Here is a 23,669-nt window from a genome sequence, read left to right on the forward strand (position 1 = left end):
AAAAGAAAAATAATAATAATGAGATTGAGAGAAAACAACTAGAATAATATTGATGTGTTTTTATGTTCACGTTGGTGGTACAAGACGACCCCAAGGAAGAAAAAAAGATGTTCCTTTTTCAGACGTACACATTTCCGAATTGTTTTTTGTTTTTTAAATTTGCGTGTGATTATAGAAGTAGTATTAGGTAATAGTAGTAGTAGTAGTAGTATGTTAATGATTATGTTATACGCCTGCGCATGGGATATTATTTCTCTCTCTCTCTCATTCGGACGTCGGTTTCTTGGCGTTGCGGTCAATATCGAGACTGTGACTACGGTCGACGTTGCCGCTGCCTTCGTGCGGCAAATCGGCTCCCACTTGGGCCAGCGCCGACGTCTCTATTGTCTGCCAGTAGTTGAGCCCCTCGCTGGCCTCCACCGCTAACGACACAGACAGCTGCTCCGTACTGGCTCCTAATAGACAGGAGAAACGACAGAAATGGTCAATCAAGTAACGGCCCAGTTAACGGAATAAGCAATGGCAACAACACATGCGGAATTGTGGTCGTCCCGTCCACCCACCCACCGAAAAAAACAAAAGAAATAAGAAATGTGCTCACCTGAAATGGAAGAAAAGGATGGCGGACTGCTGGGTGATGTGCTGAATCCTGGAACAGAGGAGGGCATCGCCGACGAGGAAGATCCAGCCGGCAGGGCCGTCGCGCCCCCCGACCCATCTTCACGCTGTTGGGTGATGAGCCGGCGGCGCGACTGACGCGATCGTCCAAGTTCGACCTGATGGCGCAATTGCAGAATGTTGTTCTCCAAGGCCACGTTGATGCTTTTAATCGACTCGTATTTGTGCTCGGCCACCTGGAAAAATACCAAAAATTCAAAGCCAAAAATTCACGCTTGGCAATTTCGAATATTTTGAACACATCTCATCCAATCATTCAAATGTCATTTCATGGGACCCAGTAAAACAAGAGTTGCAAGTTAAATCAACCCCCCCTCCTTTTCTAGTAGTATTTCATGTTGTAGGAGCGAGAAGAAATTAGGAAAAGTCATAACGCCCTCGATTTCTCCGCTTTCTTTCACTTGTTTCTCCGCCACATCAGCTTATAAGGAGTAATCAGTTCATCGGTGAAATAGTGGCATGTCGACCTCGATTCTCTCTTGCTGCCTGGAACGGACCAACACACACACACACACACAGACCAATAAAAGAATGAGGCAGGACCGGCGTCCGGCTGTTGTTTGATCAAAATTTTTCATTTCGTTCCCGTTCCGCGTTTTCAAATGATGATGGTTGTTATTATTATTATTATTATTACTATACACCACCACTACCAGGTACGGGCCATTATTTACCATTATTTACCTGCATGACTTGCTGGTGTTCCTCCTTGACCAGCTGCAGCAAACGTTTCAGGTCGGAAATGTCCGTCTCTCGCCGCCCGGCCGCCGATTCCATTTCTGCCAATTTGGACGTCAGCGCCTCGTTCTGTCGCCTCTCTCGTTCCAGTTTCTCCCAGTGAGCTTTCAACTCCTCTGCAACAATTACACAATACAAATTTAAATAAAAACAGGGCCGGAATGCGGATGAAGTTTCACTTAAAATTACAGAAAAAAATAGAGTACAAACATAAAAAAATGGAAATTGTGTAACGGCTTCTATATCAACAAAAACCACAGGATACCGATACGTGCTGCCGATCGAACTCGATCAACCAAGCCTCCTCCTCCGTACGGCCCCAAAACAAAACACAAGACGGAGCGCAATGACCTCGATTCCGGTATTGGGAATGGCCAAAACCATCCAACGAAACCAAATTAACTTTGCGGTCAAGCCAATTTCCTTTCTTCTTCTTCTTCTTCTTCTTCCATCTTTTTATAGAATTGACCGCACATTATTCTTCTTCATTTTATCATCATCATTTCCGTTTCTTATTTGAGTGCGACGAAGATCTAAAAAAAAAAAAACCCGCTTCTTCTCGTCACGTTCCAGACATTGACCTCAAAATATCGGAACCAATATGCGAAATCAACTTCTCGTTTTGTTTTCTCTACAGACCCGCCGGTTAAAAATGTTTTACGAAATTCAAAATCAATTTGGAATTTCAAAACAAAACAAAAATCTACTGAAAACTGGAAAGAATTAAGAAAATGTTGATGGGAGAACCTTTATAAGCTCGTGTCATCTCTTCCATTTCGTATTTCAAGACGGCACCCGAGGGATTCATGAGCTGCTGCTGGAGCAAATTGGCCGTCTCTCGAGCGGCGATCAGATGATACTGGGAATCCTTGAGATCCTGTTGGTAGCGCCTGGATTCGTTGGCCTGTCGCCTCAGATCTTTCATTTCGGCGTCGACGGTAAACAAAGCGGCGTGAAGTCGGTCCGCTTCACGACGCAGGGAACGGACCTGGTCCCGGGCCGTGAGTAGTTCCTCCTCTCGTTCGCATCTGTCAGACGAAATGTCCTGCAACTCTTGGAACATTTTCTTGGTCCTCTCCTCGAACTGGAGGACGGCCTGGGCGCGTTCAGTTTCGGCCGCGTTTCTCAACCGGCGCATCGACTCGGCATCCCGACGGACGGCCGCCATCTCGTTCTGGGCTTGCACCAGCTGCAAACGCATCGTGTGCAGTTCCTCCTCAACCAAACGGCCTTGTTTAGCTTTGGCCAGCAGGCGGCGGTTGCGCTCGGCGTGGACTTCCCGGCGATGGCGCTCGAATTGCAGTTGACTCTGCAACATCAACACTTGTCCTGGATAACATGAAAGAATGTCACTCGTCGGATGAAAAATATCGTCATCAATTCTGGAGAAATGAAATTTCCGCATTTCACTCTGTAGCAAGGTGAAAGCTTCTTTTCCTCGGAACAAGACCAGTTTTCCGTAACGTGTTTGAACCTCTTGTTCAATCAACAATTACGAAACCTGTTTCCGGCGGAGAAAGAGAAAGCCAGACTAGACGTTTGGGTTGGTTTTTTACAAGCGAGTGACTAACCTTTGAGCAAGGCGACATCTTCCGTAGCGTTGGGTTTGCCTAAAAGAGCCATACTCCGCTCATGGTTCCGGAATGCGGCGTCGATATAGCGATCCAGCAGCTCTGAAGGAGCCAGCGACCTGGGAGGGGCTTCAGCCGGTGCTGGCGGAGGCGGGAAGAGTAGTGATGGAGGCAAAACGCTAAAGAAAAGATGTTCGTACGGTGTGGGCGGCCAAAGATCCTGATCCGTCTGGCAACCCGTTGATTGCTGCTGAGCTGTTGAACTGGAAGAAGAGGAAGGCTCCTCTTTGTTGCCACCTTCTGCAACGACGGCAGTCCGCTGGTCGCCATTGAAATCAAGCTGGAGCAAATTCGGGCACGAATTGCTCCGCTTGCGGGAACGCGATGGCAAGGTCGCCATCGTTTGACCAAAGGAACTGGTACTGTCGACCACGGTGCCGATACTGCTACCACTTCCAGGACTGCCTTGGTTGGCACTGGCCACCGGAAGGCATTGACTGAAGTAGCGGAGTCGTTTGACGCGTTGAACAAAATCGGAGAAGCGCGTTTGGTCCACCATGGGAAGACCTCCGGATTGGCAAGAAGTGTGGGTCACTCCACCACCTGCTCCTGGACCATGGCCTGCAGTGATTGGTCGTGACTCGAGAACATCATCTCCGTAATTATCGTCTTCATGGCAAGCTCGACTATAGTCTTCCGGCTCGCTGTCATCATGTCGGACATCGTCAATTTTATCCTGAAATGATTTAAATCACCTAGTAAATCTATGCTGTGCTATTCATTGAAATATTTGGAAGAATACCTGAAGTAAACTGTCGGGTCGACTGGGCGGCAGAGCACAGGGCGTTCCTTCCCGTGACTGGACCCACGATTGAGAAAGGGCGTGAGTTTCCTTTTCGAAATCTTTGGGAGCGGGTTTAGTTGACAATAGTCGACACACTTCCCGATCTTCAGCACTAATTTGATCGCGATCCTATTGAGAATCAATATGAGAAATGACTGGGAAATAACATTTTTCAAAAGTGTCACTGTTACCTTGTCCGTGGGCTTATTGGCTAGCTGGGCAGGGCTCAGAGGATCTGTTTGGAGCAAAGTGGATGGGCTCATCAAGTTCTTGCGAGGATCGGCACTGGGAGCTCCACTAGAATGTCTTGATCGCATTCCGGAAAGAACGGGACCAAAGTGAGCAAACGAGTTACTGGCCGGTTCCTGGCCAATTTTCTGCAATTTGACTCCAATGACTGTGCTGCGTCGGTCGTGTTCACCAGTAGCTCCTACCACCACTCCGGCGCCGGGAAATTTGAATGAATGAAGATCTTTTTTCATGGGAGAAGTGGGTGGAAGTGGCAATGGAGAGGCTGTTGGGGTCAGACTTAACGTCCGAGCCACCGAAGACGAAGGTGGAATAGAAGCTGCTTGCTGTTGCTTTAGGAAGCTCTCGGTCGGATCGGGTTTAGGCGTCACACGAGCGCTAAGAGGAGCTTTAGTAGATGCAGGACCCTGAGGAACCCATTGAGCCGGCCACGTCCACTCGCCAGCAACGTTCATGGCTTCGTCAAGCCACGGTGCTGGTTGTGCTGCGCTTACAATCACTGGCTCTAAAGCACACTGCAGATGACATTCAAATGAGTAGGAAAGTATAAACCCTGAAAAAGATAGCAAGATAAATACCGTAGAAGAATGAACTAGATTCGAACAAATCATTTCCTCCCGATTGCTCAGATCTTGGCATTCGAGCAAAGAGTATTTGGCACATTCGGTGACAATGTCGTGGACACTCATCTGCTTCCACCTGAGACAAAGAGATGTAGAAAATAGGTTTCACTTATTCACTGATATGAAAGAGTGAAAATACAGACCTGGCAGTTCCAATTTCAATGTCTTTGGATGCGGTGACCAACAGAGGATGCATTCGCACTGTCTCCACCATGGGTTTGACGGTGTGGCTGAAGATGGGCAGATTATCTCGTAGCGAGTAATGTTGACGCAAGTAGGAAAGGAAATTGCACGGGTACATGCCGTACAGGCGATGGAACAAGGCATAGAGTGCAATCTGGAGATGAAGAACGTAAACTTCTGGCTGTTTGGGCTGGTTGGAGTAATTCCAGGCAGCCAATCGAGTGAAGCTTTCAAAGATTTCATTGAGTATGGAGCTCTCCAAATTCGGGATGATAGGGATAAGGGCAGTCAAGACAAGCAAAGCATTGACCAAGACCACAACGCCACCATCGGTCTTGAGCACTTTGATCAGATCCCTCATTACATAGTGTGAACTGATTTTGTGAAGCCATTGGGGTTGTTTCCGCACCAAGAATCCCATGAAAATAAGTGAAGAGAGTCTACTATTACTGGAACGAAGAGATTCTGACAGCTTGTCAAGCAAGTGCTTAGAATGTGTCTCCCTGAGACCGAGAAGGATCTCCATCGCCCTCAGAGAGCCTTTTGACATGCTGTAATCGAAGAGACCCTGAACAAGCCATGCTTCTTTGGTGGAGTTGAGGTGATCATGAATAAGACTCTTGATATCTTCCACCACTGACAGTTGATTGCTTTCCAAAAGATTGAAGAAATCAGCTGGATCCAAATGCATGTATGGATCTTCCATTTCCCTAAAGAAAAGGATTATATTTATAAAAGAGAACTTGTCAGTAAAACACGATCGAGTTTACATTGAATAAATTAAGATAAAATGATAAGGTTTCACTAAAGGATAGACGAAGTTGATGGCGGGTAATGAAAAAGAACATTATCCACGAGCGAACTCTTGCTAAAAGGTTGAATTCAACACTTTCAATATTTTGTGGTTCTAATTTACAAATGCTGGTAGCGAGATGTTGAGACGTGTTAACTGATTACGAGCTTAATACAAATTGAAATAACTACCAAGTTTTACGAATGTTTACCTCGTTTTAGGAAATTGAGGCAATGTAATCGTCTGCAACGCTGAAACGCCATCTGTAGACATTTATCACAACTTCATCGAGATATTAAAAGGAAAATGCAGGAAAAAGTGAAAAACTAAAAAGGGATGATTTGATTGTGTAAATAAAATAATGTTTCGATTTTTCTCTTTTAAAAATCGGACGCGTGAGAAAGTAGAAGTTTTTAGAAAATGTTGAAGTTTGCAATTTAACCACCGTTGGCGCTCTATCGCTTTTTCAAAGCGGAAACGGGCGGAAACGGGCGGAAACAGGCGGAAACATTGCAGAATCTTACCAAAACCTTAATTTAAAATGAAAATTATTGGGTTTTAATTTATAGTAGTCAACTTTAAAATAATTGAACAATAGTTGTTAAATCATAAACTATACGTTTAATGCAATATGAAACGTTTAAAAGAAGAAACTAAATAAAAAATCTAGGAAAAACATGAGGAAATGACTCGTGCAAAGGTTTTATTCCCTTGCCCGGGCATACATAAGGAGACGACGCCAAAGAAAATAGATAAACGTTCTATTACTTAATTTCGTTGATCTGAAATCTGTTACAAGAATCACAAAGAAGTTTTTGATCTCTATCCAAAATGAATTGCATACTTGATTGGCTTGTGCCATTTTTCCTTCCTTGGAAGGGATTTTGTTTCATCGATGACTGCATTGAAAGTACTACCAAATCGCATCAGCGTGCAGTGATGAAGAAGAGTGATGTCATTCAACCGGACGTCTTGGGAACCCGAAAGGGAATCGCCTTTACTACCAGACCCTTGACTAACAACGACGAAATGCATCAAGAAAACAACCGTACCTTGATCAGAAAGCTCGCTGAAAATAGCAATGTTGCGGCCGAAAATAAGATCCTGAAGGCCGAATTGGCAAAATTAGAATTCCAACTCGCCCTCTCTAACAACAAGAATCGTCAGCTCGAAAACGAAAAAGACGAGTGGGCATCAGCCTCATCTCAAAGTGCCATGGACTCTAGAATACTCACCCTTGAGCAAGAAAACCTTCGTTTGATGGAAAAGGAATTAAAGTCGAGCCGTGTTAATATTGAAGCTAAAGACCGTCTTCTAGAATTGATATCGTTTCTGTCGTCTGACAATACCGCCGCAGATTCGATCGACAAAGTATTGGAAACGAACCTGACTGAATTTGAAGACAAGAACACGCAAGTCCTTCGACTGTTGGCCGAAAGCAAAATGGAAATCTCCAAGCCAGCAGTGATCCAGCAAGCTTCTAGCGACTTTGGGAATCCTACGCCACCGATTAATGTCTCTTATCAACCCAACGATGAGATTTTATTCGATGAACTCGACCATTCAACATTCGACTCCATGGATGATCTTTTCGCAACACCACCAGCGGCATCGTCATCTTTCATTGACACCAACGAAGAGGACGACGATATCGAGTACCAGTTCCTTGTGTTTAACAACTCACCACATTCGGTTCACGGTGAAGATATCATTCGTCAGCTTGAACTCATGGTTGGCGCTGTCGAGAACTACACCATGTTTGCGGACCAAAACGGAAACAACTCAGGCATCATGGGCGTCAATTTCGTCGATCCACCAGACGCAAGGCGAGCCCATAAGATCTTCGACGGAATGTTTTTCGAAGGGCACAATCAGAAGGTGGAAGTCAGGTTTTCCGTCAACGGTAAACAATCGTATCAGAAAGAAGAGGACTCTGTTCCAGTAACGGATTTCGAAGCCGATTGGATCAAAGCGATAAATGCATCTCCCCCGATTGACTACGCAACAACAGTCTCTGAATCGTACCAGAAAGAAGAGGACTTGGTTCCGGTAACGGATTTCGAAGCCGATTGGATCAAAGCGATAAATGCATCTCCCACGATTGACTACGCAACAACGGTCTCTGAAGATTTATCAACAATGTCTTCCCAGCAGAATTCTTGCTTCCCGATAGCAGAGCCCCTACCTGGCAAAAAGAGAACATTTGAAGACGTAGTAGGTCGTGCAATCCCGCCTTCCATCAGCTATTACATCAAGCTATTACCATCAGCGACGACATCCTCCAATCGTTCTGCGGCCACGCAACCGACAAATGCATCCGAAATCCAGTCTGTTACCAACGGGCGGAGTCTTTCCGTTTCACCAACTTACGGTCGGCCCGTCTCATCATCAAGACCGGGATGCTCAGCATCCAAAATCCCGGTGAGGGTGTCAAATGGTCCTTTTGCCGCCGAGACTGAACCTAATGAGACGAAGAACATGGGTTTCAAATCCAAGATCCCGATTCGGGTTAAAACGATGAATGGTACATTTCCGCAAACAGAAGATTCCATCAGCAAAGATGTCTCGTCCGAATCTCGTCCATCAGTGAAGACTGTTTTGCCACCAGCAAATGTTGTGGCCTCGAAGATTCCCGTGAGGGTCGCAACTTCCAAGAAAATCGTCTCCGACAACAAACCAAACGTCACCAGCGAATTACAGCAGAGCTTGGCGGACAATAAGTTAAAGCCTAAGATTCCAGTACGGCCGACGAGAAGCTCAGCAGAACGTCAAGCTTTCAATAAAGTTTCCCATCTTCAGAACTCTGATGGCTCTTCTTGCGGATTGGCATGCTACTGCCGAATTTCGCCACCATCAATTGGGTCAAGTCGTGGACGAAATGTTGTCAAATAAGGAAAGGAAAAAAAAAAAAAAAACTTAAAACTCACAAAAAGCCCCCCAAAAAAACCAAACAAAAACAACAAAAAAACAAAAAAAGTCCCAAAAACAACAAAAAAAACAAAAAAAGTCCCAAAAACAACAAAAAAACAAACAAAAAAAGTCCCAAAAACAAAAAAAAAAAAAAAAAAAAGTCCCAAAAACAACAAAAAAAAAAAAAAAAAGTCCCAAAAACAAAAAAAAAAAAAAAAAAAAAGTCCCAAAAACAAAAAAAAAAAAAAAAAAGTCCCAAAAAAAACAAAAAAAAAAAAAAAGTCCAAAAAAACAACCAAAAAAAACAAACAAAAAACAAAACCAAAAAAAAAAAAAATTGACTTTTTCTGTGTCTTTCTTCTTTCTTCCTTGCAACTTTTTACCTTCCATTTGTTTTCACTAATTCTTCGCTTTCATTTTCTTCTTTTTCACAATCGGGTCGTCTATGGAGAAATCATTATGGGTGGAAACTGTTACTTAATAGCAAGAAGGTCGGTTAAATGTGCAATTAGAAATTTTGGCAGGTGCAGGTTCTTCTTATCGATGTTCCCTTCGTGGATTTGTGGTAGTTTTTCATTCCTCGACGCGATTGGATATCAATTGAACATAACCTACATTGGATAATGTGTGCATTAATAATGATTACATCAAACAGGTACCGGGATGATTGAGTGATGGTGACGTCATAGGGTGGGCGGAAGAACCTATTAACTGGGGACCTCCCTGTCTTTAAAATGACTCACGTTGGGTGAAGTCGCGCGCTAGTCTAATCGATTAATCAATTCTTTCATGTTTTAGGAAACGAGTGATTTTAGCTTTAGCATTTTTATTTTAAGCATCGTTATTCCATCCAGCTTATTGAAGCACGATTTTGTGACCGGTTTATGTTTCCCTGAAGCGATGGTGAGGACCGAAGAGGGCCGTTGGCGAGGAAAGAAGAGGCCCGATGGCGAGGACCGAAGAGGACTGATAGTGAGGACCGAAGAGGACCGAAGAGGACTGATGGCGAGGACCGAAGAGGATCGATGGCGTGAACCGAAGAGGACCGAAGAGGACCGAAGAGGACCGAAGAGGACCGAAGAGGACCGATGGCGTGGACCGAAGAGGACCGATGGCGTTACTACCCACAAGAAGAAAAACATAAACCGGAAATGATTTTGTGACTGAGATAGTTGGTGAATCTCGATGTTTTGATAATCATGTTTCTGCTAATAATCATTTTGTTTCCGAAAAATATTTAAGGATTGATAGTCGGTTATTCTAGAACGTGTGAATTTCATAACCAACGTTTGAGTTCATTTTTTAGGCAGGACGGCTTCAGTTTTTAGGTTCCCGTTCCCCCTTTGACGTAACCATCATCTCGGCTCAAACTGGGACCTGTTTGAATGAATCATTACTAATGCACACATTATCCAATGTAGGTTATGTTCAATTGATATCCAATCACGTCGAGGAAAGAAAAACTACCACAAATCCACGAAGGGAATGTCGATAAGAAGAACGTGCACCTGTCAAAATTTCTAATTGCACATTTAACCGACCTTCCTGCTATTCAACAACAGTTTTCACCCAAGTGATTTCTCCCTCTAGACTCTCATCTGATTGCTTTTATTTTTACCTTTTCACCTTTTTTCTCGCCATTTTCTTCTCTTCTTTCTCTTCCTCTTCGTGTGAATGAATGGAGTGTGAATTGGATGAATTTGTGTGTGAAGTTGAGTGTGCCTGCTGATTTGAATTAATATGTCTCAATAAAATATCTTAAAACAAATACCACCATTTGATTGTGTTTTTATTACTTAGCATTAGCAACATTTAGATTATCATTTTTATTAATCGTACACGGAAATTTCAAAATAAAAGGCAAACAATGTTTTCTATGAAAAACATTTCGGGAAAACCGTTTATGGCCGACAAAATTAAGGTTAAGTTAGGTTCAGAAAAATACCGGTAGCTGATTTTGTTCACGGAGCCGAAAGGACAATTATTAACAATTTGTTTTTTAATTCTTCAATTTTAAGAACTATTTTTTTCTTAAGGTTTCATAAAAAGTTACTTTATTTCGCATTGCATTAATAAGAAAAATTTAATAACAGTCAATTTTGTCTCTAAAAAACTTACTTTTTTAGAAAATAAAATTGAATTTTAATCTTGTCGTTTCTTTACATAAATGCGGTAGCTAATAGGAAATAAGAGGAGTGTGTGTGTGTGAAGTTGAGTTTGCCTGCTGATTTGAATGAATGTCTCAATAAAATATCTTAAACTAAAACTATTCCAACATTTGTTAGTCTTTTTATTACTTAGCATTAGCAACATTTCGGAAAAACCGGTTAGGGGCCGACCAAATTTAGGCGCCAGGTTAGTTTTTCGTTAACAAAATTAGTATTAGGTGGTAGCTGATTTTGTTCATGGGGCCGAAAAGGCAATAATTACCAGACCATGCGTTAATCGAGTCTTTTTAGCACTTAGCGTAAACCATTAAGTGCTGGTCGTCTGATGCTTGACTTTAAACCAATCTCACACCTAGATATGAAACTGGAATGAGAAACTAACGAATTAGGTATGACAACGTGAGCGAAAATATATTTTTCAGGAATTATCTCGTCTCTCATCCTTCTTAAAAATAATAACTGTTACTCGGACGCACAATTTAATTAGATTTAAGAGCATTCTATTTACACACGTCTGTTTGTCAGAAAAATTATTTTTTCAAAATGCAAGGACTTTAACCTTCTGCTTATCTACGGATTTCTTTTTGGATTTCTTCCACATCTTTTTTAGCCAATGTTTCGTTTCTCTGCCACGTTCGGGCATCTCTTGAACAACTTCTTCATGGAGCAGTTTGTTTTCTTTTTGTTCACCACTGCTACTTGACTTGGAGCAAGTAGCAGGAACATTTTCAGGGTAGGATTTACTCTTCTCGGATAGATCTCCTTTGGGAGACAATCGAGCAGGGTATTTCTGTTCAGTGTTATTCTCCGTGGTAGAAATGTTGATTTTATCCGTTCTCCTGGTAACAAAACATTAATGAAATAGGAGACATGTCGAATAGATTCCAAATAATATACTCGCTAGGCGGCGCAGAAGGATCTGCAAGGGACTTTTTCATTTTGTCCCAGAAATCCCAGTAAGGATTTTGCCGTGTAAAGTCAAGTCGAGTATAATAGCGGACAGATTTTGGCAAGTCGCATTGCTGATACACGCAAGGGACGATTTTCCGGCATCCTCTCTCTGTGAACCAACATGGTTTTATTAGTTATAGTCAATGTAATCGAATAAGCAAAGCACATTACCTATGCCTAAGGCTTCGGAGAAGTTAACAACAAATTTGTTATCTTCTGAATTCAAAAAATTGGGCGAGAATATAGGTAAGACGAATCGACAACGATTTGAAATTAATTCCGTGACAGCTTGGTGTTCAAACGGTAATCCAGCGATAAAATCTCTGTCTTTAAGGCACAACTAAAACAGCAGAAACCAAAGTATTTCAAATTATTATTAATTTTTTAAACAGCTGATTTCATTACAATGTTACTATTGTTACCTTCATTCCATATTCCCCTTCTATTTTTTTAACTACTGTGTTTACAAACTCTTGATCTTCTCTTGCGTAAAGAACAAAAGCATCATACTGAACTAAAGTACCGTCTTCACTAAATTGTTCTTGGTCACCTAAAATATACAAAAACATCAGAGATTATTAGAGAAAAATCCAACTAAATACATTATGCACACTACCAATGGTAACAATCTGAGGAATATCTTGTTTTGTTTCTTGTAAATTGGTTTGCCTTGAGGCTAGATATAAATCATTCTCTAAAACAAAAAATGTGTGAGCTTTACATGAATTAATAATGCAATATGATGTGGTACCCATCAAAGCAATTGTATCATCAACTACATCATATCGGTCCATTTTTTCAAGATACTCTATAAGCTGGTTGGCTGTAAGGTCTTTGACTTGGCTAATCAAACCCGCAAATGGGTTGCTGGTTTTCTCTAGATTCTGGATGACCAACATGTCGCATCCCATCAGTTCTGCCAGGCCTCTCCAATCTCTGTAAAATCGTTATCACCCGTTAATACCTGTCAAAAAGGTATCTCTCTTAACGAATGTTTACCTCAAATGACCGTCGTCAGTCAGAAGAACTTTGGTGGGATTCAACATATTTGAAAGTTTGGCGAACGTTGTGGTTCGCAATGAGCACAAGTATCCATCGAGATGTGAGTTATTGTCAAAACTTGCCATAACTATGTATAACTTTCTCAATAATATTTACAAACTGATCGTAGCAGAACGTAAAGAAGGGGAATTACCTAGAACCGCGCAGGGTTGCCAAATATAGAAACACAAAATTCATTCGAGACCGACCAGCTCAGTGTCAACTCACGGCTCGGTAGATGGTGTATCTGCTCGAAAGCAAGATGGTGTCTCTACAAAATTTACTCTCTCTCGAAGAGAGAATTAGAAGTGAAAATACAGAAGCGGCTCGATTAAATCAGGAAAAAATGTCGATCGACAACGAAGTTCCGTTCGTCCGGCAAGGTTCCGGAAGAAGACCCGGTCCACGTAAGACAAAAACAACCTTATTTATTCACGATAGAAATTACCCGCAGACGTCTCTCTTTTGTATATAATCAAGTTTGACATTTCGAAAAAAGAAAGATCGACTTATCAGTGTTTCGTAAGTGATTTTGCGCATGCTCTCGAGCTTTTTAATGGAATTTAGGTTTCAGTTTCTAAATGAAGTTATCCAATTCTTTTGAGTTAAAGAATGTGGACTTTGGCTAAGGCTCAGGAATGTTTGCTTTGACACCATAGTTCCTTTGTTTATCCTTCATTATCAAGGACACCTACATGTAGTTGAAAAATAACTAGACTGGAATATTTCTAAGATTTATCTTTATATATCCCTTCAGTGCCTCTGCAGCCAAATGGAACCCCTACCAGAGTCAGACGGAACTTTGACTTAGCTGGGATAAACATCACCAACTGCTCGACAAACTCAAAGCAAGCAGAAATCGAAGCCAGACTACAGGAGATCATCAAACTCACTGGCATCATCACAGTCGATGGCAAACGATACTTCAGCAGCATACATGACCTAGAGCATCTGGGAGAGCTGGGTTTCGGATCTTGTGGTCATGTCGTCAAAATGAGACACCCACCCAGCAACGCCATAATAGCAGTCAAGGTACAATAAGCCTTCAGAATTGACAAAAATTTGCATTTCTCTCAATCAAGTGCTTGTCCTTACGTTATTTTTATGGTATCCCCTTTGCAGCAAATGAGGAGGTCGGGCAATCGCGAAGAGAATAAGAGGATCACCATGGACTTGGAAGTTGTACTGAAGTCTCACGACTGCCCCTACATCGTACAGTGCCTGGGTTGTTTTGTGACCGAATCTGACGTTTGGATTTGTATGGAGCTTATGGCCACGTGTTTTGACAAATTACTCAAACGACTCAGGCAACCCATCATCGAACCCATCATCGGGAAAATTGCTGTCGCCGTAAGACTACATTAAAATTTCAAAATCCGCAAAATATTGACTTTATTCTATCGATCCCGCTCACTTGATTCCCATTTTTTTCTGTTCGCCAGACCGTCAAAGCGTTGCACTATCTCAAAGAGACCCATGGTGTTATCCATCGTGACGTGAAACCTTCCAATATTTTACTTGACGAAAGGGGAAATGTTAAGCTGTGCGATTTCGGTATTTCCGGCTGGTTGGAGGACTCGAAAGCAAAAACGCGCAGCGCTGGATGCGCCGCCTACATGGCTGTAATTATTCATTTCGTTCTCATTAAATTTTCATTAAAACGGAATGAATTAACCTTTCTCTTTCCCCCCCCCCTAAATTTTCAGCCTGAACGAATTGAACCACCTGATCCATCGCATCCCGACTATGACATTCGAGCCGACGTATGGTCGCTGGGCATCACTCTGGTTGAAATGGCAACGGGAAACTCACCGTACCGTGATTGCCAGACGGATTTTGAAGTGTTGGCCCGTGTCGTCCGTGACGACCCACCTCTCCTCTCCCAGTCGCAAGGATTCAGCCCCGAGCTCTGCTCCTTCGTCCGTGATTGGTAAAAAAACAACACAAAGACAAATCTTTTTCACAACCTCTTTAACTCGTTAATTATTTTGGGATGACAGTTTGACGAAGAACTACAAGCACCGGCCAAAGTACAAGAAACTGCTGGAACATCCGTTCATCAAGAAATACGAAGCGTTGCCGATCGACGTGTCCGTGTGGTACCAGACGGTGATCCGTCAAATCGAGAGCAACCAGCTGGTCCGCCAGTCGCCGCAGCGTACATCGCAGAGGATGTACACTCCACCGTCGCCGAGTTTACGGAGAGTTACTTCGGAACCGCCGCCAATTCCACCGCGGACGCCCGAGAGCCAGCGGAAGCCATTGCTGGTGCGGCTGGCATCGGAGCCGGTCGTCGACGGACTCGATTTCCAGACCATCAACGGTCGGGTCACGGTGGTGGGCACCAAACCGACACTGCAACAACAACCGTTTCAGTTCGATCCCAAACCACCGCCCGGTAAACCCAGTCCGCCGGTGGCTGGCCCAATAGGGCCAGGAGGCTTCCGATTCAACCTACCTCTACGGCCGCCAGCGCTTCCACCTCGACCTCCGCCCACGGGAGGGACCCAGCAGCCACAACCGCAGAGCACTCAACAAGCATCACCTTCAGAAGAGACTCTGCCGTCGTTGACAAGAGGCTTGAACCCGTCACGCGTCACCAGTCCGCCAACTGATTTACCCGGTCTACCTCCTCGTCCTCCACCTGCAGGTGCCGAATCGGCTGCCGATCGAAATAGTTCGTCTGTAGCTCGACTGGCCCAGATGTTTGGTACGCAATTGTCACCTGCCAGGTAAAAATAACTTTTTTGGGAAACGTGTGAACATTTTCTTAAATTGAATTTGGTGATGTAAATTTAGATCGCCGACAACCAGTGGGAGAGATCCCAACGAGATCTTCAATTTGCCATCCAACCGGCGGCCGGCCGATTCGCCGCCTGTCGTCCCTCCGCGTTTGTCACCCGAGTCTGCCAATCCACCGCCGCGTTCTCTCTTCTCTGATGGGCTTTTGGCCAGGATCAGCCAGGATCCTTTCTTCTCTCGCTTGCTGAGGCCCAGCACCAGTTCGGAACAGTCTCACAACGGAGGCGGACGGAACAACGGACACCATCAGTCGAGCGGCGACCAGCGATCGGCACCTTCGTCTTCGTTATTCGGCCGTCGTATCTCTGCCGAAGGCTTATCACTAAGAAGGTTAGTTGTTGCTTAATTGTATTCTTCTTTTTTTAGCTGCTTTTAAAAATTTGAATTGATTTTAACAGCAGGTATTCGCCTTCGCCTCCGCAGCATCCGCCACCGCAGCCACCCGCTCGCCGGTTGTCTCAATCCTCCGGCAGTGGTGGCAGTGGTCTTGGTTACGGCAGCGGTGGAGGAGGTGCTGGATCAGCATCTGTCCCCGCTTCACCCGTCCTTCATCCAAGGCATATGGGCGAGAATGCCAATCCATTCTCGTCCGGCTACGTTCTGCCACGCCATTTAACGCCCGAGCCACAGCGTCGCAGCTTTAGCCAGCGCTTCGAGCTCTAAGCAAAATAACCGAAACAAGAAAAAACAAAAAAACAAATTCGTTCACTCCTCCCTATCCCTCCCCCCGTTTCCCCGCAAACAAAAATTATGAGTTTTATATTTAAAAATCCAAAAGTTAAACAAAACAACAAAAAAATGGGAAAAAAATTACAGATTTTTTTTTTTTTTTAGATTTTTATCCCAACAAGCCATGTAGGTCATATTACAGCAAGGAAGTAGAAAAAAAAGAAAAACATTTTAGAATTTTTTTTTTGTCTTTTTAAAAGCAGATTAGCCGGTCTGCGTGAAACGTTGCCAAGAACGCTGTCGATATTTTGTGCGCCATGGTATTTTTCATTTCTAGTGTTGTGAACAGCGCGCAGCTCTTCGTTTCTGTAATTTTTCTTTTTTCTCTCCTCTTCTTTTTTTTAAAAAAAACATAATCATAATCATAATTAATTAATTAAGATATACAGGAACAAAACCATTATTAGAAAACAGTCGCCATTTTTTAAAAGAAACTTTTGTTTAAATCCTTCCCTCATTTCCATCAGTTATTATAATTAATAATTATTATTGCGATTACGAGATATATTAATTATTATAGAGAGAAATTCAACACATTTTTTGCCTATTTAAAAAGAAATTTGATTTGCGTCCCCGACATGTTTTTTCTCTCTCCTTCCCTCCTTTTTCATTTTTACCAAAGTTTCCTCTTTCGTGCGGCACTTGATGACGTGCTTATAATCAATAGGTTAGAAAAATTAAGAAAAAAAATCAATCGACGATATATTTGACTATTAGGATGGTCACCCCCCCCCCACACCCCAAAAAAGAAAAAGTTGTGAAAAAAAAACTAAAATAAATGTCGACGTCACTTTTTCTTGTTTGGTTTTCTGTACAAGTATTTTATGATTTTTAAAAAACAAAAAAAAAGGGAGTGAGGTTAACGAACGAATCATTTTATTTTTTAATAAATCTTTCCTTTTGTCCCTACCAATAGAGGCAGCCACCCCCCTGCTCCCAAACTCCTCCATATCCCCATGCAAAAAAAGAAAAATCTAACACAACACATCCCATCAGATTTTTTAATTATTATTTAATAATTAGTGAGTGCCTGTTGCAGAGCGATCCGTATACTATTATTAATTATTGTCTCACTCCCTCGATTGAAATGCTCTCCATTTCTTTGTATCTCTCTCTTATTCTTTTGTGTCGCGTTTCTGTTACAGCCAATTTGTGCGTTTGCGTGCATGTGTGTGCGTGTTGTAATTCCTCCGAGAAAAACTCTTGATTTCTTTTTGTTTGTTTTCTGTTCAAAATCAAACAACTACTCCTTGAACGTGGGAAAATTGTCTATTTCGGGATCCAAATCACCACCAGAGAAAACCGGAAAAAAAACAAAAATGGTAGAAGAAGATTGAAGAACTGCACGCGTTCAATAGCAGCAGACTCCCTCCCACACACACACACAGTTGTGAGTTGATTTATCCAAAAGAAACATGCCATACAACAAATAACAAAACAAAAAGACAAAACACACAAAAAAATGAGAATAAAAAGAAAAAGCGAATGAGAGAAATTTGTTTCGTTTCCCTATTTTGTATTTCTTTTTAATTTTACTATTATTGTCAATCAAATGTTTCACCGTTGTCGGTGTAAGACAGAAAGAGGGTCCTGGGGCCGGTGTTATTAGGACCGGTTTTACGTGCAAATTTTCTCTTCATTTGATTCTGTCCGTGGTACGTCTGGGCGTAGTCAAACATGTTGAGAAGGACACATTTTTGGGGCAGTCAATGGAATCAATCTTTTTTTTTTTTATGGGGGGGGGGGTCTCACCGGGGAATTATATATCAAACAGAAATGGTATTAAGTTTAATGAAAACTTATTCCCCCAACTTAATCGGTTATCGTTTTTGAGCGGTTTGAATTTGAGGGGGGTAGGGAGATTTTTAGTAATCGATAGCTTGCTGGTTATAATTGGACGGTGTCGTCTGCTTTCGTCTAGTTGAAAATTTCGAGAAAGTTCAAGATTTATATTGAGATTTAATTGTTTTTGATGACTGCCGTACTCCATCTCCATGCTGTTTAGCGGGTAAATAAAACTAAGAATACATTAAGAATGATTGTGGCCTTGTGGGAGCTATAGAAGACTTAAATCGGTTCCAGATTTGTGGAATATTAGTTCCGCTGACTATGGCATGTAACATGTGGTTGCCCTGTCGATGCATGGCAGTTTGTTTGTACTATGTAAACTTTTTCTTTCTTGCAGATTTGAGGCCAGCCATTATCATCACACAATATGCAAGTTTTTCTTGCACAGGTGTTGCACTGTCACCAGCAACAATCTCAGGATCATCACTTGGGTAATGATTTTCGTTACTTTTATTCCTGCATGACCTGATAGATATTTTAATGCTGTATTACTTGCATAAATGCAGTGTAAATCTTAAATTCTCCCATTTATTAACAACTAGAGTTTACCCATTGTCTCATTTTCAACTTTTCCTGACTTGTTGTTTCTGTCAAAATTTTTTCGGAACCCATTATTCTATTTCTTTTTAGATAAAAAGCATCCCATTGCATTGAAATGCAATAAAAATGCATTGTCAATCAAATTATGGATCTCTATTTTCCCCCCTTTCTTTAAATGTCCTCGTGTACCCCCATGTGAATGTGGGTGTATTCACGAGGACACCCTTTATACCCTATCCCGTCTGGTGTAATTGAACTCTTCAGCGGATGGATGGAGCAACATGCCTCGTATTTCCCAGTCATAATAGGTATAACAAAATTGATCTCTATTCTTCCTTTTTGGCATTTTCTGGTGGCGTTGATTATCAATCGTTACATATTAGTCTCAAGGAGTACGTTTATTCATTCGCGAGCTAGGCGGTTGACCGCAACTGTTTTCTCTCTCCGTTTTGTTTGTTTTTTCACAGTCAGGATTCACTAAAAATCTCATTTGTCGAACGACTGCAAATCAGACCTAGTTTTGTTTTGTATCTCACAACTTTTTCTGTGGGTAGAAAACCACATCACATTCGAAAATATTTGAACTTTAAACACTTGAAGCAGGCACCTGCCGTCACACCAGCATCTCCTCGTTTAGACAAGAAGAAAAAACGGTGGATATGCAAAGCGGATGAAAGTCGTGTCAGACTTTCACGTCTTTTCTCTCTCTCTCTCCTAATAATGTAACTCGAAACTCTTGGTTGACGTATCAATATGGTAAATTGTTCTCAGGCTAAGTTGTGTGTGTGTGTCGGGTGCCAAAACGATCAGACACACTGGGGGGAAACGAGTTGCGTGCTTTATTTACATATTCCGCGGATTATTGTTATTCGGGTCGGGAGTCGGGACGTAGGGAAACAAAAAAGAGAAGACGTTGAGCGATGAGCCAAAATGGGCTAGCACATAATAAGCGATTTTTTTTCTCTACCATCTACTAGCAAGGAGAGCGAGAAAATCATTTTGGCATTGGCCCATTGGGTGAAAACGGTTCGAGTTCTCCGGGTCTCGAGGAGCTTTCGATTCATCCCCAAAAAAAGAAAATTCTTTCGACATTTTCTTGTCCCGAAATATTTGTAGCCGAGCCAGCGTCCATTGACACCACCTCAGCGCCAAACGGACTCGCGTGTATAAGGTCGATGGTGTGACCGACCCGAAGAGAAAAGAAAAATGTTGAAGGACCCCCCCTAAAAGAAAAGTGAAAGCGCCGCAGCCGCCATATGTCTTTAAAGGAATTGGTAAGAGTTCAGAGTTGGGCGCCATATAACAAACTTAACTAGATCCTAGAGGGCCAATCTAATCCTACGGCATTTTACAACTGTACGAGTACAGCAGCAAAAAAATGGCACTATACGACGATATCCATCCAGTCCGGGACTTACCGTCCAAACGAAAAAGAAAGTGAAAGTCCCATTTTGGGTTGCACCTGTGCGCGTGTGTGTGGGTCTCTCTCTATATTTGAAGCTTCACCTTGGCAACATGTTCTACCTGTCTGCCTGCCCAGTGATTTCGCCATCCCAATCGGCAGGTAAAAGTTTTCTAAAAAAAGAAATGTTTGCTGCTGGTGGTGGTGGTGGAATTGGAAAATAATGATTCGCCATCGTTTTCACACTGCACACGTCAATCAATCTCATCACTCGGCTGTGTAACAATGTGACGTTTCACCATAGATTTGTGTCGGTTTTATGAATCAAAAGAAAAAAAGTTTCCCCGTTCAAACATTTGGGGAAAAGAAGGAAAAGAGAAATTGAGCGATGTGTTTTCGCTTGGCTGGTGAATGGGAAGAAGAAGAAGAAGCACGCGCTCCTATCACGGCACTTGTTTTCTCTGTTATCACTCACGTGCCATAAAATCTCAAACAACTCACGATATTGCCCCGTGAAACAATAGGGGGTTAGTAGAGACTCCAGGTAACCAGCAGCCAGAAAGAAAAGCCTCTTCTTCTTTTCTTCTTTTCTTCCATGCAACTTTTTCACGCCGTTTAGACGCTACGCATTCGTGACACTCTACACACAATAAAACCTGTGGCAGATATAACCCGCACTCACGCATTTCCCACGTGTATACATTCCGTTTTCACCTCGACACTATATCACTCAAAACACTTTTGTTCAAAATTATTATTATTTTTCTTTTTTTAAATAGTTTCCAAGAAAATATAGAAGAGAGAGAGAGAGGGGGAAATGGTTCGATTATCCTTGACCGGAACCAACTACAGACTAGAACATCCCCCCTCCCACAGCTGGAAACTCACCTTGAAGTTTAAAAACTTATCTACAAAAAATTTTTTTATTTTCAACAAGTCCGCGCTGGAGGGTAAGAGTGAACAAAACCACCATTTAGTTAGTGAAAGTTTTTTTTTATCTTCTTTTGTTATTATAATATGGGGTTTAAAAGGAAAATTTAATTTTCTGGCCTACCCTCCTTATAACAACAATTTTTTAAAAGAAAACTAGCGTACCATATAGTTTATTTTTGGCTGCAATAGGCAAGTGTGTGTACGTGTACACCTTTATACCTGAGAGCAGCATAGTCTAGGAGAAAGTGATGGTCTCTACCTGTTGTTACAGTTTTTTCTTTTCCAAATGTCAACGAGCACAAACCCATCAATCATTTTCCCCCACCAAGAAAGGCAAAGAAAAAATGTTTTGTTGGTCATATTTTTATTGTTACACTACATGTGTAATAACAAAATGGCGTTTTATGTCGATCTTTCTCTATTCCCAACTTCCTTTTTTTGATTCTTTGGAAAATGCGGGAGTCATATTCCATGGCGTTTTTCTTGTGTAGACAACACCAGTATGATAATCCAGCCACTTTCACGTTGCCTTCTCTCTCTCTCTCTCTAGAGAGAGCTTTTCCCGTCGTGAAACGATTTCCATTTCTGGTGAACAGCCGCCCGCCAATCCCGACCCAAACTCTTTTGCTCCAATCACGAAAAAGAGAGACTGCCGACGACGACGAGTCAAACAACTAAACCTGCCACCACATATCCAACAACAACAACAACATATAGGAGAGTTGCTTTCTCGGTCATTTTCCAATCTGTCCGCCATCGCCCATTATTATTTCGATTTATATTCAAACTCAAATTTTTGTGTTACGTCACGCGTTTGGGCACGGAGGTGGTATTGTCTACGATGACGAAATCCACAACTGCTGCGCACATATTCCAACGCCAAACGGGTTGTTGTTGTGGCGAAATTTTTGTTTTGTGTGCGAGAGAGTTCGTCGAGCTCGTAAATTAACAAGTCCAGTTCTATTTAATACGAAATAGTTAAAAGGAATCAATGAACAATCGAGTTGAACGTTCTTTTTTGCGGTTTCCGTTCCTGTTATTATTATATTCTTTCTTAATTTCAAGTTTGTGCGCCAGTTTCCTTTCACTTTTTTTTTTTTTTCGTTCGGTTTGAAGGCAGGTGCCAACGAAACGGTGGCCCCCGTGTCGAACATTATTGGGAAACAAAGTGGCCAACATTTCGTTCCCTCCATTTCACTTTGTCCAATTTTTATAGACAGTACTACACAGTATTCTATAGAACCGATGGTTATCTTAGGTGTACATTCACGCTCCGTTGGGCTTTCACTATTTCTCTCTCGGTAAGAAGAATTGGAAATGATATGACGAATATTATAGGCTCGCCAATTTGCTATTCACACCGTCTCTTTTTCTTTTAGGTGGTCGGCCATTGGCGAAATGAAGAAGAAGAAACAGGTTTTCTCGTCTGAAAAAATACTGGGCGGTGAAATCGACTCGTGACAACCGACAATGGTCTATCAAAGGATTGGCAAAGTAGAAAATCACTTCACCAGCAGCAGCAAATGGCGACCAGCGGGGGGGCTCAATATTATTTCTAGACACACCTTTCTCTCAAGTTTTCATCATTTTTTGATTTGGTTTTCGATGGGGAAAAATTTCTAGAGAAAGAAGGTGAAAGGAAAAACAGAAGGGATGGTCACACACACACACACCAGGCAGCACGTCTGCTCTTTCACATGTACAGCTAGCTAGCCGGCCAGCAGCTGCGCTTATTTTTCCTTGTAGCATTTGAGCATCGGACGCGCGGGGTCCCCGTCCGAGGGAGGTCAGTAGGTCAACACGGCAGCCCCAACTCGCCGTAAGGAGCTAATGCTGAGGAGAAAGGCTTCGGACAAAAAATCCTAATAACTCTCCTCTCGTCAATTTCTTTTTTTCGTTGTTCTCTCTAGAGCCATCAAATAAGTATGACATAAAAGATGATTACAAGTAGTATGTAGGGAATTCTTTTTAAAAAAGTTGCTAATGGGAAATACCCCGGGGAATGATTCACCCTGAGATTATGATATCCTTGGACAATCGAAAAGGGAAAAGTCAATTGAAAATGTGACGTCGTGTATCGTTTGATTACAAGCAAGGCCATTAGTCATCTATACTTGACTTAATGAAAACCTTATGCTTATGGTTTTATATATTTCTGGCCGAATTGTTGGGGGAAAAGTTGTTTGGTCACCTTTCCCTTCGTTCAATTCGGTAATGCATCTAACTGGAACGCCGCATTTCCGCTCGCTTCTCATCGGAACCAATTATTTATCCATTTTGATTTCAAGGAATTTCGTGCTCAACAAAGTGATAGGAGGAAGAAGAAGAAGATTTTTCGTGTAAAAGTCCATGGCCACCAGTCGTTGTAATCTTCTCGACATTGATGAACCGAAAAAAAAAACAAGTTGAACAGGTATACACCATCAGCCGTGAAAAAAAGAGCCGTGCAAGGATGAACAAAAAAAAATAACTTTTTCACGATTTTATAATCAAACATTTTTTTTTTCTTTTAGTTTGATTTCCTACGTGCGAAGGAAGATGGTGGGGCCTTGAAGGTGGTTACCTCCCACCAGCACCGTATTTCTGTGTGTGTTTCCTATACACCCTTGGCTTGGTTTTCCAGCAGCACGCAGTCCCACCCACTTTGTTCTTTCCAGCTCTCTCTC

General features: G+C 42.3%; 3 protein-coding genes across 8 annotated transcripts; 1 reads left to right on the top strand and 2 right to left on the bottom strand.

Annotated features, from left to right (window-relative positions):
* Positions 1–44: 44 nt before the first annotated feature.
* Positions 45–6,019, bottom strand: LOC124315116 (hamartin-like). 2 transcript variants are annotated; one of them, XM_046780542.1, is made up of 10 exons: positions 5,891–6,019; positions 4,847–5,596; positions 4,659–4,779; positions 4,023–4,595; positions 3,790–3,960; positions 2,988–3,723; positions 2,164–2,745; positions 1,363–1,532; positions 602–854; positions 45–455 (listed from the first exon to the last, which is right to left on the bottom strand). In XM_046780542.1, exons 1-10 carry the CDS (start codon positions 5,950–5,952, stop codon positions 265–267), a joined length of 3,609 nt encoding a protein of 1,202 aa, XP_046636498.1. In that variant the 5' UTR covers positions 5,953–6,019; the 3' UTR covers positions 45–264. The 2 variants fall into 2 exon arrangements, with proteins under 2 accessions (XP_046636498.1, XP_046636499.1); XM_046780543.1 differs by lacking the exon at positions 5,891–6,019 and adding an exon at positions 5,657–5,884.
* A 5,128-nt stretch (positions 6,020–11,147) lies between these two features.
* On the bottom strand, positions 11,148–12,916 carry LOC124315383 (myeloid differentiation primary response protein MyD88-like). The gene is made up of 7 exons (XM_046781031.1): positions 12,708–12,916; positions 12,460–12,644; positions 12,325–12,402; positions 12,131–12,258; positions 11,880–12,048; positions 11,655–11,817; positions 11,148–11,596 (listed from the first exon to the last, which is right to left on the bottom strand). Exons 1-7 carry the CDS (start codon positions 12,833–12,835, stop codon positions 11,296–11,298), a joined length of 1,152 nt encoding a protein of 383 aa, XP_046636987.1. The 5' UTR covers positions 12,836–12,916; the 3' UTR covers positions 11,148–11,295.
* A 51-nt stretch (positions 12,917–12,967) lies between these two features.
* Positions 12,968–23,392, top strand: LOC124315156 (dual specificity mitogen-activated protein kinase kinase 7-like). Of its 5 annotated transcripts, XM_046780619.1 has the most exons (14): positions 12,968–13,156; positions 13,507–13,781; positions 13,872–14,099; positions 14,192–14,371; positions 14,456–14,679; positions 14,750–15,481; positions 15,549–15,881; positions 15,950–18,288; positions 18,466–18,559; positions 18,759–18,976; positions 19,646–19,942; positions 20,037–20,232; positions 21,554–22,304; positions 22,383–23,392. In XM_046780619.1, the coding sequence occupies exons 1-8, from the start codon at positions 12,988–12,990 to the stop codon at positions 16,212–16,214; spliced, it is 2,406 nt and encodes an 801-aa protein (XP_046636575.1). In that variant the 5' UTR covers positions 12,968–12,987; the 3' UTR covers positions 16,215–18,288; positions 18,466–18,559; positions 18,759–18,976; positions 19,646–19,942; positions 20,037–20,232; positions 21,554–22,304; positions 22,383–23,392. The 5 variants fall into 5 exon arrangements, with proteins under 5 accessions (XP_046636575.1, XP_046636574.1, XP_046636578.1 ...); XM_046780618.1 differs by having other exon boundaries at positions 19,646–20,232; XM_046780622.1 differs by lacking the exon at positions 21,554–22,304 and having other exon boundaries at positions 19,646–20,232.
* The last annotated feature ends 277 nt before the right edge of the window (positions 23,393–23,669 follow it).

Source organism: Daphnia pulicaria, chromosome 11 (genome assembly GCF_021234035.1).
Source record: "Daphnia pulicaria isolate SC F1-1A chromosome 11, SC_F0-13Bv2, whole genome shotgun sequence".
In the NCBI taxonomy this organism is placed as follows: Eukaryota; Metazoa; Arthropoda; class Branchiopoda; order Diplostraca; family Daphniidae; genus Daphnia; species Daphnia pulicaria.

Excerpts from the sequence above, each read along its gene's own strand:
- LOC124315116 (XM_046780542.1), bottom strand. The coding sequence starts at position 5,952 with ATGTCTACAGATGGCGTTTCAGCGTTGCAGACGATTACATTGCCTCAA. Across the intron at positions 4,780-4,846 it reads ATTGAAATTGGAACTGCCAG|GTGGAAGCAGATGAGTGTCC; the intron begins GTCTGTATTTTC and ends TCTTTGTCTCAG. Across the intron at positions 456-601 it reads ATCCTTTTCTTCCATTTCAG|GAGCCAGTACGGAGCAGCTG; the intron begins GTGAGCACATTT and ends CCTGTCTATTAG.
- LOC124315383 (XM_046781031.1), bottom strand. The coding sequence starts at position 12,835 with ATGGCAAGTTTTGACAATAACTCACATCTCGATGGATACTTGTGCTCA. Across the intron at positions 12,645-12,707 it reads ACTGACGACGGTCATTTGAG|AGATTGGAGAGGCCTGGCAG; the intron begins GTAAACATTCGT and ends ACGATTTTACAG. Across the intron at positions 11,597-11,654 it reads CCTTCTGCGCCGCCTAGCGA|GAGAACGGATAAAATCAACA; the intron begins GTATATTATTTG and ends TTTTGTTACCAG.
- LOC124315156 (XM_046780618.1), top strand. The coding sequence starts at position 12,988 with ATGGTGTATCTGCTCGAAAGCAAGATGGTGTCTCTACAAAATTTACTC. Across the intron at positions 14,680-14,749 it reads TGCTCCTTCGTCCGTGATTG|TTTGACGAAGAACTACAAGC; the intron begins GTAAAAAAACAA and ends TTGGGATGACAG. Across the intron at positions 15,882-15,949 it reads GAAGGCTTATCACTAAGAAG|CAGGTATTCGCCTTCGCCTC; the intron begins GTTAGTTGTTGC and ends TGATTTTAACAG.